This window comes from Ananas comosus, unplaced genomic scaffold (assembly GCF_001540865.1).
Source record: "Ananas comosus cultivar F153 unplaced genomic scaffold, ASM154086v1, whole genome shotgun sequence".
In the NCBI taxonomy this organism is placed as follows: Eukaryota; Viridiplantae; Streptophyta; class Magnoliopsida; order Poales; family Bromeliaceae; genus Ananas; species Ananas comosus.
The window spans coordinates 39,365-54,142 of NW_017893326.1; the positions used below are offsets into that span (position 1 = coordinate 39,365).

The following is a 14,778-nucleotide window of genomic DNA, read 5'->3' on the forward strand; positions in this document are numbered from 1 at the left end:
TGCATGCGGACCCGCTTGTGAGACTGAAGAAATTGAAGCTAAATGACAATCTGAACCTAAAAGCTTACAGGATCCTTAAGGAACTGTGGACTTTTGCACCTTTCTGTCTAGCTTGAATAGTTCTCTCCCCTCGGCAAAGTGGATAGGAAGGAGTGAAGCTTCCATTCCACTAGCAAAGAATAAGGAGAGTGACTTTCTCTTTTGAACCGAGCTCTCTCTTAAGCTGACTTGAAAAAAGTGCCCCTCAGAGATATAGGGACCACCATGCTCGTACACTTTCTTGATAAACGAAAAGATGCATTTTCTCTTCCTTGCCGCTGAGACTGAAACATATCAAAAAGATCTATTACTAAAAGGAGATTGGGATCATCCTGTGGTTACCGGATGATGGGAATAACTAAGCAGAAATTTGGAAATGAGCACGAAATGTCTATAAATTCATTCTCTCATTATTCGTTATTTCCGGGTCTTTTCGTTGCATTCACTTACAACAAGAAACAACCACCAGCGTTTGGTGCAGCACTTGCATTTTGGTGCATTCTTCTTCCTTTCCTTGGTCTTTCGTTCCGTCATATTCCAAATAACTTATCCAATTACAACGTATTAACCGCTAATGCACCTTTCTTTTATCAAATCTCAGGGACATGGTCTAATCATGAGGGTAGTATTTTATCATGGTGTTGGATCCCAAGTTTTTATGGATTCCTTCTTTGTTACCGGGGTCGACCCAAAAGCCATAATGTCTCAAAACTCAGAGGCTATAGAGAAACTTTTCTTTTTTCCTTTGTCTCGAACTTCGTGACCATTCTATCTCTCCAACAAAAAAGTGGGGCTGTGCCCCAGTTGTACACTCCCTTCGTTCTACGAACCCTTGTTGATTCTGAACTTCGTTCGCGAAGGAACCGGACTTTTAACGGGCCAGCCCTTTTTAATGCGCCGCTTGACCCTGTTCTGAAAATGAGCTTTGCTCTTCTGGGCGCTGGGCGCTCCCGTGGTTCGCGAGAAGGAAAAAGGACTAATCTTTTGTTGCATCTGGCACGAGATGAAAAAGAGAGAGCTTCGTCTATCGATGAAGAGCGGATTGACGGAGCTCTTGGCATTGCTTTGTTTTTCTCTCCTTTCCTATCAGCGAGTTCCGATCCTTTTGTTCGAAATTTCTTCGTTCGTACCGAACCGCTTGCAGAATCAAATCCTGTTCCACAAGATCCTATATCAGCTATACATCCTCCTCGCATTTATGCCGGAGACGTCGCCAGTGCTATGGGCTTTGGCTTATGTAGATCAAAAATGATGAATGGGATTGTGGCACTCCACTCGCCGCCAATGCGGAAGGATGCCGCCGAAAAGAATGGAACGCTGCTTCGCTCTGCTGGATGCGTCGGATCCCATATAAGAAGCTCGCTCTTTACCCGATCATTCAAACATTTTGTGGGCGGCGCACCTGCTCTATTGTTGCGTAGCAATAGAAGCCTGCTCATGCTGCTTCGGCGGCGCTTTTTCGCCTTCTCTTCGCTCGGGACAGGAGCGCTAATGGACACGGGGAGGGAGCAGGCGAAGCGTGTCGTTCGTAATGGAAAGAAAGAGACCAAAACTTCGCCTCTTTGTTGGACCGCCGGCGCGAACACAGTGGTCTCTGACCAGGACCTGGAACCAATTCGAATTTGGATCTTGACATGTCGGTTGTTTTTAACCGTAGGCATCTCGCCGGGAAGTTGGTGGGCTCATCATGAATTAGGTCGGGGTGGCTGGTGGTTTCGGGATCCCGTAGAAAATGCGTCTTTTATGCCTCGGGTATTAGCCACAGCTCGTATTCATTCAGTAATTCTACCCCTTCATCATTCTTGGACCTCGCTTCTTAATATTTTGACTCTTCCATGCTGTGTCTCAGGAACCTTTTCAATACGGTCCGGATTGCTAGCTCCCGTTCATAGTTCTGCTACAGACGATACACGAGGAAGATTTTTATGGTGGTTCTTCCTTCTAATTACAGGCATATCGTTGAATCTTTTCTACCAGATGAAGCAGCAGGCATCGGTCCTTAGAACCTATAAAAAAGAGATAGTTGTGGCGCGAAGTACTCTTGTGCACCTACGTCACTCGGCTCGCGCGCAACCCCGCCCCCTTATGTTATGGAAGAATGACGCTTATTGCTGGGCTGGTTATTCAGAGCCAGCAATTGGCTGCCGGATTTCGTCCCGTCCGTAGCGCTTCGGAAGTCACTGTGGCGTGGCTGAATGTAGAGCAGTCCGCTAGTTTCTTTGATCCCACAAGGTCTTCCTTTTCATTCGATAATCAACCGTCCTCCTATGGATCCCTTTGATATTAATTTATTGCAGGAAAGAATTGAAACAAAAGTCACTTCCCTTATCGAACAACATGGACTTCAGTCCATTTATGGTGATAATTACACATTCATAGGACAGTGGTTACACGGAGAGAGTCAAAGTGTCGATTTTCTGTTCTATTTGTACACTGATTTGATCGAATCGGGAATAAACGGTTCTGCTTTCTACGAAGCGATGATGTGCTGGGTCCAATATTTTTGTTGCTAGTCTTTGGTTGGTTGGCATTCCAAGTAGTATAGATCCCGAATTACTCAAATCCTTCTTAGAAAAAGGTGGCTTAACTAACGAAAGAAAGATGGAACCAGATGCTTCTTTAAAAGAAAGCGCTTTGCCTTACCTGTGAATTGTATACAAAAGAAAAAACGTGATGAGCGTAGCCTACCTAAAAGAAGTACGCTATGGTTCGACGGCCAATGCGGCTTTCTCATTCTTGTACTAGACCAACCTCTCGATATGCCCGAGAAAAAAGGAAGGTGGCGAAGAGGAATCGACGAAGAATCCAGGAAAGTAGAGCTTTGGAAAAGCGTGACGAGCAAATTCTCGTCTCGAGATGTTAGAAGGTGCTAAATCAATGGGTGCCGGAGCTGCTACAATAGCTTCAGCGGGAGCTGCTGTCGGTATTGGAAACGTCCTCGCGTTCTTTGATTCATTCCGTGGCGCGAAATCCATCATTGGCGAAACAATTATTTGGCTATGCCATTTTAGGCTTCGCTCTAACCGAAGCGATTGCATTATTTGCATTAATGATGGCCTTTTTTTTTGATCTTATTCGTATTCGAAAGTTTCTTTTTGTTTCATAAAGCAAGCACCTCTTTCTTTCCAGCCTTAGTGGATAGGGCAAAGTTCTTAAACAGAGGCGAGAAAGAAAAGAGGATGAAAATGATTGAACTAAAACTCGAATTGGAAGTAAAGTAAGAGAAGGACGGAGGCTAGTCCCCGAAAATGCTCCGCCCGTAGGTTCGTTTGTCGTTGGGGCAACCCATTCACCTTGTGACTCATTCCAAAGGTCGAGCAAAATGACATCCTTCCTCGTCTCAGCCCAAGAAGATCCGCCGCCTCTCTCCTGCTATGGTCCCTGGCCTCTACCTCCCTGTCTCCGAAGCGGATCCCGAGAATCATGAACCAATCGTTTGGAATGATGACGAGCTCCCCGATCGGGGGATGCTTTGACTGGGTATCACTAAACCACCTCTCTGCCAGAGCCTGGATATACGCATGGTGGAAGTTTGGAAAGGGGATAGTCAGAAAATCACTGAACTCGGCCTCGCCCACCCACCATATTGCTGTAAATCTGATCTGCTCTCCCATACAAAGCCAGGAATGATGACCAAGATCCTCTCCCCTTCTTCATGGAGACCTCAGGTGCCTGACAAAACAAGGCAAATTAGCATGATGAAATTGACAAAGCAAAAGCAAAAAATGGAATCCAATTTTAAGAAGCTCACCAGTCCATGACGTGTATAAATCTTAGGGTGATGGCGCAGGTCCCTCAAGTCAGCAGTGTGGGGGATGGCTGGTCCCAAAAATAAGGAAACCCGCCTCCTCGACCGCAGGGTCTGATAGCCATTCTCATCCAGGATCAGTCTCTCACTAGTCTCATCCCAGTCATTGTCAGGGACACCTCCTCTACTGCCACCTCTACCGCCTCTCCTCTGGCGCCGGGAACCAGAACCACGGCTACTGCTGCCTCCTCTGACGGCCTCCTCAATCTCCACTGGAATCTCCTCCTCACCGAAGGCATACTGATGCCACTGGATCGAGATGATGCTGTCCTCTGCCTCTGTCTTGGTCTCTCCTCATCCTCAGTAGTCGAAGGGCCCTTGCCCTTCTCCTCAGCAGTAAACCTCCTGGGAGCATGACAGGCTGCTCTTCATCTTTCTCTATAGACCTAAGTGGTGCTGGTACGGCATCTGTCTCCCTTGCAGACGGCTCCCCTGTAGCTATTGTTTCCATTGGCTTTGTTCGCTTGACTTCCTCTCTTCGAATTGTGAATGTTTTTCATTTCCCTTTCAATGAAAAAAAAATCTGCTTTCTAATTACTTAATAAAGCAATTGACAAAAAGTCAAAAGTTCTGGGGCCACATTTCATTTTGCCTCCCTACGAAAAAAAAAAAGGTGTTTCAGGACCTGAGAACGGGGAAGAAGATTGGTGAGGGTAGAGAGAGTAGCAGTGTTGGCAGGCTCGACCACGGGTGTTTTTTGCAGACCTTGGATCATTTTCTCCATTATCTGGTTTAAAGTAAACTTATTTTTCCATCGTTTGAAGGGAGCTCTTATTTCAATCTTTCTTTGTAGACCGATTGAGAGGACCAAGCCTTGTTCCTACCCCTGTCTAATCCCTCTCTCAGGCGCAGATGAAGGGGTAACATTCCCATTCCAGAGGACAGCTATAGTGGTAGTGGTGAGACAAGACATTCAGATTTTGACAAAAGGGTCAGGGAACCCAAGTGAAGACAAAATTCCAAAAACGGAACATTCACCTTGTCATAAGCCTTTTCCAAATCCACTTTTACAAATTCCATCTGACCTTTAGTCCCTTCATTTTCTTCATCGAGTGAATGAGCTCCTGTGCCACAATGATATTGTAGCTAGCATGCCTTCCCGGCACGAAGCTGCACTGATTAGGAGCAAGCAGTTTTGACAGGAGAGGTCTAAGTCCGCCTACAACAACCTTCGTGATAATGTGTTATATAACATAACATAGAGATATAGGCCTTCAGTGTGTCATCATTTCGGGTTTAGAAAGTTTTGGGATTAGAGTAATCAGAGTCTGATTAATGTTCTCTGAAACAGCACCCTCCTCAAAGAGGGATTTAACAAATTTCACGATAGATGAACCAAGCAGGTGCCAGAATTTCTGATAGAAGACTGGTTGAATGCCGTCAGATCCTGGCGCCTTATAAGGTTTCTCATACTGTAGACAGCTTTTTTTATCTCTTCATCCGAGATGGGATGATTTAACCAGCGCAGCTCCTGTTCACTAAGGTCTTGGAAATCCTTTGACATCAGGGTATGACCAATTTGAATAATTCTATTCTGTATAAAATAAAGGTCAGAAAAGTAGCTGATTGCCATCTCTTTGAGTTCTACCGGATCAAAACTCCACATACCATTGCACCTTTTGAGACTGAGAATCCTACTCTTCCTCTTCCTAATTATGGTAGTGGTATGGAAGTACTTAGTATTTCTTTCCCCGAATTGCAACCAGTTGACGCGAGCCTTCTGAAACCAGTCTATCTCTTCTTGCTGCAATATAGAATTGTGTTCCTTTCTGAATTTTTCTTCCAATTTCTCGAGATAAGGGGACCCGTTTATATCTTGTATGCCTTGGATTCCAGCCAAGCATCTTCTTTTTCTTCTTAAAATGTTCCAAAATATGGTCCAATTCCATTGCTGCAATTCATCTTTCAAACGAGATATAGTGAGAGCCATATCACCCTCTTTGAAAAGCTTTCCCTACGAAATCTTCAAATAATGGATGAGTGAACCAGGCTGCTTCCATGCGAAAGGGACGCCTTTCTGGGGCTGGTGCAGGGACTCCCTCTGTATTAATCAAAAAAAGGTTCTGGTCTCCATTAATACAAAAGCAGCTGGATTATGCATATATATAATCTCCACCAAGTTGCGATTATTAGATGCCCCTCTACAATTCCACAACAGAATCTTCATGGGGAAAGATACAGTGTTTGAGCCAAGCATATGGTTATGCACTATTCTGGGCATAACCCCTGGGGTTAACCCCCGAAGCCTCCGTGAAGTCAACTTCTCTGCTTCCATCTCCAGTAGGTGCACTCTGACCCCCAACTCCATCATGGTCTATGGATTGGGTCCTAGTGCCATCATATGCAAAAATATCTCGTTTATCCGGTGGTCGGGGGGATTAGGTGGGGTCTCGGTCTCGGGTAAGCCATCAGCAATTCCACCTGGTGGTGTAGATTTACCCTGTTACACAGTGTCCTTAAAGGACCTTGCTCCCCAGACAGGAGAAACTTGATAGTCTGGTAAAGGTGTAAATTCCGTCATCTCTAAATCATTGTTCGCTTGGAAGTCAGATGAAGGTATAGGGCTTAGATATAGGATCCCCTGATGCTCGTCGCTTTCATTTCTTCGTGCTCCCGCGTAGTAGATCTTCTTCCTCAGTTGAGGGGTGCGTTGTCACAGCGAGAGAATCACTCATGATGCTTTTAGACACCGTTATTGAAGAGTTTTAGTTTATAGCTAGATGTATACTTCCTCATCTAAATCTCCATGCAAAAATGCATTCTGAACGTCAAGTTGATGGAGTGGCCAATCTTTGACAGCAGCTATGGCAAGTAATGCTCGAACAGTAACAAATTTAGCTACCGGAAAGGAAGGCTAGTGCTAGTCAATGCCTTCAGTGTATACCCTTTGGCAACTAAACAGGCTTTATAGCGTTCAATGGTGCCGTCAGAGGTGGCAGCAGCGGCAAGATGCTTAGATTGTGTTTGTGGAGTCGAGGTCTCTCGATTGGTCCTTGCTTGGCTTTGCTGGTTTTTGCCATCTCTACGATGAAAATTTCCATTCTTTTTGCTCAATATTAAGCAAACGTTGACCATCAAGACCGCAATAAGAACAATGATAGAAAGGTTTGCCTCCAAAAAAGCTATTTTTTTGGATTAAAAGGAGATGAATTTATTTGTGGGAGAAGATGAATTTGTGACTGCCATGGCCGATTGCTCATGGCTGGGTGTGAAATTTTGCATAGTTGAGCTTCTTCTTTCAGAAGTCAAGAAAAAGCCTTGGGTACAGATGGGAGAGGGTCCATAAGAAGTATCTTGGCTTCGCACTGCGCTGTAGGATTCATTCACCCCCTCAAAAATTGTCAAAGCCTGTCTGATTGTTGGTTGACTGCACCACACGTACAAGATTGACGGGAAGTATATGTTGACAGTTCGTCCCATAGCCCTTTGAGACCAGTGTAGTAAGTAGCAATTGAATCATTATGTTGGTGATGATTTTACCGCAAATATAGTAATGGGGGGCTGCGCAGACACCTTTAACCTAAAAAATGCAAAATGGAGATAGAAAGACAAGAACTATATGAGCTTCCTTACCCTAAAAACTTTGCGTTCCATTAAATCTGATAACGACCGAATGGTTAATGCGGAGACTAGCATCAAGGCTGCTGCAGTTTCTAAATTCCAAAACATCTTGGGACAGATCAGATCTTGCAATGTGAACAGCAATTTTCAGTTTGAGAGAGTCCTTACTGAGGATCAGTAGCTAGGATTAATTCGACAGGTCACGGCGGATGAAATCGAGAAGGTTGTGCTGAGTTTTAACCCTACTAAAGCCCCGGTCCGGACGGATTCAATGCCCAATTAAGGTCAGTTGGGGAATCAGAATAAATATGTGTGCTTTGCTGTATCGAACTTCTTTCTTTGTGGAAAGCTGTTAAAAGAGGTCAACTCAACTTTCCTTGAACCCTAGACGGAGGTCTTTGAGGAGTTCAGACCTATCTCATTGTGCAAGGTGTTCGTAAAGAAAATCTCCAAATTTGGGAATCGGCTTAGGGAAGTGCTTGATGAATTGGTGGGTCCCCATCAGTCGGCTTTCCATTAAAGGCAGGAACATCAGTGAAAACAATCTTATGGTTCACGAGCAGGCATATGATTCAAGAACTTTCATAGAGACAAAGGAACGAAAAAGTTTTGCGCCAAGTTAGATATTCGCAAGGTGTACGACTCCGTTCCTTGGGCTGCTGTCCTCAATACCCTTGAATCCTTTTAGTTTCCTTCAATTTGGGTAAGATGGATTATCTAATTTCTCTCTCTAGTATCCTTTGCAGTTATGATTAACAGATCTCCATGACGCTTCTGAAGGTGGGGCTGCAGTTTGAGACAAGTCTCTTTTCACCCTGACTTATTTAGCCAGCTTTTTAACAGACAAGTAAACAACAACCCATTCTTTTTTATTTTAGAAACTATATTTTTATCAACTAATATATGCTGATGATGTGCTCATTTTCGCACATAGCTCCGTGCGTAATGCCTTGGCCATCAACCAAGTGCTTCATCTTTTTCACAGCCGGGCAGGTGAGGGGATTAATAAAGCCAAATGTTCCCTATCATTCTCGGCCACCAGTTATAGGATCAAACGAAAATTCATTCGTACTCTTGGCTTCCGTGAGGTCCAGCTCCTTCTAAAATACTGGGGACTGCACCTAGTATCTACCAGATTGAGACAGTCCGACTGTCTCCCCTCTTGGACAAGTTCAATCGCCGAATTAGCAATGTTCAAATCAGGCTTCTCTTATATGCCGGAAGAATGGAGCTCATCTCCTCAGTGCTTACAAGCCTGAGCATCCATTGGTCGTCTGCTTTCAGGCTTCCGGAGAAGATCTTGAAATCCATTTCATTGAGCATTCGGGATTTATTTTGGTCAGGCCCCGAACCCACCTATAAGATCCATACGATCAGCTGAGCTGGTCCAATGTAGACCGAAGGATGAAGGTGGATTGGGTTTAAGAACTATTGAGGGCTGGAATGGGACTGCCATGTTAAAGCTTTTCAGGAGAGTAGTTAATGATAATGGGTCCATTTGGACTCCATGGGTTAATTATCGATATCTCAGGAGACATTCTATTTGGGTGGAAAATATTCCATCCGACTGCTCTTAGTCTTGGAGGAGTGTCAGTAAAGGAAGAAGTGGCTAGTGTTGAAGAAGAGAATTCAGCTTCTTAAACAAGACAACAGCGTCCTCTCAAGCGCCTGAGGTGATAAAATTTTGGGGTAGTTCTGTCTATTGGAAAAGATTTTTAAAGGCTTGGGCTGAGCATGTTCTCCATTTTTTTGGTCAATGGGAAATCAAACTTTATAACTAGTGGGAATTAAGTACAGCACATACGTTCATACCCAATTTCCCTTGCATCTGATTCTAACAACAATACTAAGCCGGGGGGTGGGTGTTGATAAATTACAAAGTCAGAATCAAGATTACACCCCTGCCAGAAAATCGGCGCATTTGTTCCCTTCACGGTAGACACAGGGTCGAGCAGCCCAGTTGCGTGAGAAGCCACCTGCAGTCAAGAAGAATAGGAGCACAGTGATGCAGATCCGTGTCTGAATTAATAGTAAGGATGATTGCTACTTGTGCATCCAGTTCTACTTCAAGTTTGTGGATGCCCAGGCCCTGTGCAAGTTTGAGCCCATCTCTCAAGGCCCAAAGTTCAGCAATGATATTAGTTGCAAGGCCCACTTTACGACTGAAACCTTTTACCCAAAAACCCCTATGATTGCGAATGATACCTCCAGCACCAGCGGGCCCGGGGTTTCCCTTGGCTGCCCCATCCGTATTGAGTTTAAAGTAACCCTCATTAGGAGGCTTCCCAGAGAGAATAACAGGGCTTTTGTTAGGTTTTTGGTGATGATTCAGACCGTTATGATAGAATTCTGCGGCTTTTGCAATACAAGACGCAACAGGATTTCCGATCTGGATGTCTGGTTCAAAGATCGTTTTGTTGCGTGTGTGCCAGATAGTCCAGCAAGCAAAAGGAAATAGGACTTCCCAAGGCAGCAAATAGTGAGGGGAGACCTGATGACTGTTCACTTCATCCTTCATCCATTGCGCTAAAGGCAAGGAGATCATGTTAGAGTCATGGATGGCCTAGGTTTTCCCAGACCAGAATTTTTTAGCAAGGTTGACGAAAGACATGATCAATGTTCTCACTGCTACCATGAAGGAGAAGCCGGCCGGGTCAATGCCACTCTCTTTGCCGAAGAAAAAAGAGTCGGGACTGCAACGGAGACTTTATAGGAAAGAATTCAGAGAAGCGGTTGAGCGATGCTGCCTTATCGACCTAGGAATGGTGGGAGGGGGTTTAACCTGTAGTAAGCGCGGGTTGGGCCTTGTTCAGACCAAAATCGACAGATTCTTGGCCAACCTTATTAAATCAGGGCCGGCGAGGTATGCTCCCAGCTGCTTGTGTCCGGAGATTTCCATGCATTGCCTCGGACCAAATGTCCTGGAATCAAACGAATCTTTGAGTTGAGGCTCAATTCCATTGAGATTAGAAAAGTCGAGATTTTGCGTATAGTATATAAGGATTGGCTCCGAAAAACCAAAGTAGTGCCTCATGAGCGAGAAAAGAACCTTCACTGATTTTTGCATCTGAAAAAAGAGAGCCGAACTATTTTAGTTTCGGGATCGGAAAGGTTGGCCGATCTGGATTAAAGATGACTGCCTAGTGGCGACGAGCCCAGACGGAAGACCCGCCTTTCAGAAAAGATAGACAGAAGTCAGGCGAGGTTGGATGGAATTGAACGAAAAAGGATATGAATCAGCTTTCTTCCTGAAAAGGAATGTGAGGAGTAAGCATTATCTTAATTCCGGCTAGACGAGAGATTGGTCAGAGGTAGCACTGTGAATCTCTTGCTTCAATCCGAGCCTCGTCCAGATCTAGAATGAACTCCTTAAAAAAAAAACTTCAATCGGAGAAGCCTCACAGCCAATGAAGGCGTTCCGCTTGGTCTTCTCACACGAGAAGACCGACACTACACTCTCTGGAAAAAACAAAAGGGGCTTTGAGTTCAATGGCATCTTCGTCGTCTTTGCAATTCACGGGTTTGAAGACAACCCTAGCAGAGTTGACTCAGTAAGGGTGGGTTTCACTCCTGCACTTGCAACAGGAACAGAGCTACCTATCGACCGAAGACAAATTCTGCATCCGCCAGACAGGAACTTGCAGCAGATAGTCCTGCCTCACACCCACACTCACGAAAGACAACAGCGCCTACGCCTTGAATTACCAAGCAAGGGATGACTCCTCAATTCCTAGTTAGAATGCGCTGTGGGACTTGAAGGAATAGTGAATCCATTAAGATATAGATGCAAAGAAAGGACACTAGTAGATGGACAGATTATAGGATAGATTGCCAGTAAGATTGAATAGGCTGCGTTAAGGGCTTGCAAAGTCGAAGGTGCTTTTAAGGAATTACCCAAGGCAAGGCTCGTCGAGACCTCCATGCCATCTTTGGCTGTTTGCAGGAAGAATTGTCCAAATAGGAAGAAATCCACATCTGCTCCCAAAAAGGGCTCGTCTTGTAATGCCCCAAGAACTAAGCTAAGGGGGAAGCATAGCAATACCGGTGTTGAGAATAGTGTTGATATCCCCTCACAGCTCCAAGAGCTCTTATTCCCGGAAAGAGAAAGCCCTTCCTTGCCTTCACCCCTCTCTCCTTCTCAACATATCGCGTAAGGAGCGAAGCAGTCTTACAAGTGCGAACCAAGCGAGTGTAGCCAGTGCGGAACTCGCTTTTATACTACTATATTAGTATATATACGTAGCTCGCTTGTGTTGCCTGTGCGAAACGAGCTACATATGATGAAGCGAGTGAAGTTTACGTAACGTAAGAGCTATAAAGCGATAACTAGAGTATAAAAGCAAGCCTACACTGGTCCTATCGAACCAGCTACTTCATCCCAGATCGGTACGGGATTAGATATACCAACCTTTCTGCAAAAGATCATAAAGCCCTTCAAAAGTGAAAAAAAGACTTCCTCACCTTACCTTAAGAGTCGATCGAAGGAAAGCTAACCGGGATGCTGACCTCGCACCAGGCTATGAAAGAGGAGCCCGGAGCAGACCAATGACGAAGGCTTTTCGAGAGGGATGATTGAAAACTTAAGGAGAGAAAGCAAAGCTTAGACCCCGAAAGCGTTGACTGGTAAAGGTCCGCGCTAGCATAGCTGTACTTGTACTTGGAGCTAGCCGAAGGTGCCTTTCGCCAGCTAAAGCGGGCCAATTCCGCGTCGGTAGTAAGAAGGAGCTGCTTGAGATGAGAGAGTTGGGATTGATGTCACTATGCTTAATGGAATTTGCTAGCGTATATAAGGCGTATAAAGGTATCCCAAGTTGGAGGAATATCCGCTTATCTTATAGAATAGAAGAAATGCCACATCTGACCCAAGGAAAACAACTTCACTCCTGGAGGAAGGTTTGATGGAATTGAATCCAGTGCTAGTCTTTGGGACTTATCCGGTGCTCTCTTTCCTGTAGTCGGAATATCAGGTATCATATTTTCTTTTCCAACTAATGCCAGATCTGATTCAATAGGAACAGAACCTTCTACCCCGTCTGGTATTCAATTCACTAGCTTCGACCACTGTCACTCCCGTTCAACAAGAGTCAAAGTGCTTTGAGGAAGAAGGCACGAGAATAAGCTCTTTTTCTTTTCGCACCTGAATCTATAGTAGAAGGAAGATGGCATAGAGCATAGAATGAGATTGATGCTTCGAATGCCCTCTTTTCAGGGGTTGTGATAGAAAGAGCTGTGGCACTTTCTCAAAGGGAATGATTGGACAAATAGACCTTGATTGATAAGGGCGAGACAGATATTTCATTAACAGAGAAGTAAGCCAAGGAAAGAACTGCAAATAGCGTATAACAGAGACAGAGTGACTCAAACTGACTCTTTCCTTACCTTTCAAACATACTTATAGCGTCTACTTTTAGAAAAGGGTGTTAGGTAAGAAAGAAGTATAGGGACTGACTTTCTTTTCAGAAGCAAGAGGGGCATGGGCGGCGGGTGGACAAGGGTTGGCAAGTAAGCTAGGAATTATTTATATAAAGTAAGAAGGCATGCATATCGGCTTCTCGGGAAAAAGATACGAATGACGGGCATGCTCAAAAGCGCGCTTCGGAGATTCATAAAGGAGGGGGCGCACCAACAGTATGTGACCGGGGCGCCGAGAGAGAGAGAAAGGTCAAACATTTTTCGGGCAAAAAAGAATATCATTTTCATTCCTCAAACAAAAAAAAAGCATATTTCATGTTCTCATTGTTCTACAAGTTAACATCAGGGACAGCGGAGATAAGAGGAAACGGCGAGAGAACGAGAGCATCAACAAGTAACAGCGCACCCTTCAGGCAACCCTTGTGGGTCAGACTTGAGCCAAGGAGAAGGCAGGAAAGAAGTATGGAGAGATGGAGGCACCAAGAAGCAAACTGGGGCGGCAGAAGAGGAATACGCCCCATGGGGGAATACAATGCCCTGTATTACTGGGGGCCATGGAAGCCATACGCGGCCAACAAAAGGCAATTACCCTTCAAAATAGAGGAGGGAACGGCGCAGAGAACACCACTGCTCCGATCACCAGATATAAAGCCGGGAATCGCCGATATCAGCAGGGTCAAGGATAAAAGAGTTTTGCCTGAGAGATGCAATCCTCCTTGCGTACTGCAAAGACCTACGATTTATTGTTGCGGGGTGCGCCATCCTTGGATTTGCCGTCTGGTGGGCATTAGCTCCAGAAGTATTGCTGCAAGAGCCCGCGGCCCTTTGCGCACCGGACTTTAAATTGGTCTCTCAAGTGGTAAAGGACACTTTTACCGACCGTCAGTTCTCACCGCGTGAGCAGCCCATGTGAATGTAGGGAACCCAATAACAGCGTGGCCAGAGACCTATTTAAAGAGCCAACCAACCTTCGACCCTCTTCAGGTAAACAACCAAGGAAGGGTAAGGGCCCTCGCCGTCTTTATCGCCGCCATAGTACTCACCATCACACTCGCGGAATCAGTCTCACAAGAAGGAATTAGGTTTGACGTGTGAGTGGGGGACTTGATTTGGAGTACTTTGCGAGGCAAGGGAGAAGTGGATGTGATGGAGCGAAAACAAGAAGAAGAAGAAAAGGGATCCAAAAGTCAAAACATCAATCGATTTGGACCACAACATCCTTACACGAATCAAGGGATCACTGGTGGACTCAAACTGCATCGAAATGAAACTCAAGGTAGGCAAATGGAAGCTGCTGAGGGGGGTCTTTCTTTCATTTTTGCATTTCCATTGATGTGAGATGCCTATGACTCTAGAATAACCTTGGCTCTCGCTAACAGAGAGATGATCTATCCACTGGTTGAGAGCAGCGCTCCTAGCTAGAAGGAGAAGGAGCTGGCAAAGAGGAAGAGGACCCATGTCAGAGATGTAGGGCCACAAACAACCCAGAAGAAGACTTTTCTTTCGCGGAAAAAGATACATACATAGGCTTTGTAAGATGAATGTTAGTTTGAGGTCAACCCCGTTTTTAGGACTTGGAAGGTCATGTCATCTATGGGGCAAGCTGATCTCAGGTTCCGAAAGCACATACCTGCATGCACGTTTTCATTCGAAAAATCAATTGAAACTTCGAGTCTCGGATAGCGGACTGCCTTTCTTTCTCCGAACCCGCCTCTCAGACTTCTTTGCTACCGCTCAGGGAAAGCTTGATTCGGGCTGCTCCGCCCTTTCCTTTCTACCTGGAGAGCTATGGCTCTGATTCAGGAAAAGCGGATCTTCTTCCACTTGCTTAGTCTGCCCCTCTCTCATGCCACATGGGAACTTCGAGCGATATCTGACTCACTATGCGCCATCCTTTGGGGACTAGCCTTTCTGACCCGACCTGACGGCTCTGGCTTATTGATGTGGGAACCCAGGTC

At 45.3% G+C, this 14,778-nt stretch overlaps 2 protein-coding genes across 2 annotated transcripts; one reads left to right on the forward strand and one right to left on the reverse strand.

Annotated features, from left to right (window-relative positions):
• Window positions 1–758: 758 nt before the first annotated feature.
• On the reverse strand, window positions 759–1,354 carry LOC109705592. Its single transcript, XM_020226336.1, has one exon. The coding sequence runs from the start codon at window positions 1,233–1,235 to the stop codon at window positions 759–761; it is 477 nt and encodes a 158-aa protein (XP_020081925.1). The 5' UTR covers window positions 1,236–1,354.
• A 216-nt stretch (window positions 1,355–1,570) lies between these two features.
• Window positions 1,571–2,797, forward strand: LOC109705591 (cytochrome c biogenesis CcmF N-terminal-like mitochondrial protein 2). Its single transcript, XM_020226335.1, is given in 3 exon segments — window positions 1,571–1,629; window positions 1,736–1,769; window positions 1,771–2,797. Coding segments are annotated over 3 exon segments (528 nt in total). The 3' UTR covers window positions 2,206–2,797.
• The last annotated feature ends 11,981 nt before the right edge of the window (window positions 2,798–14,778 follow it).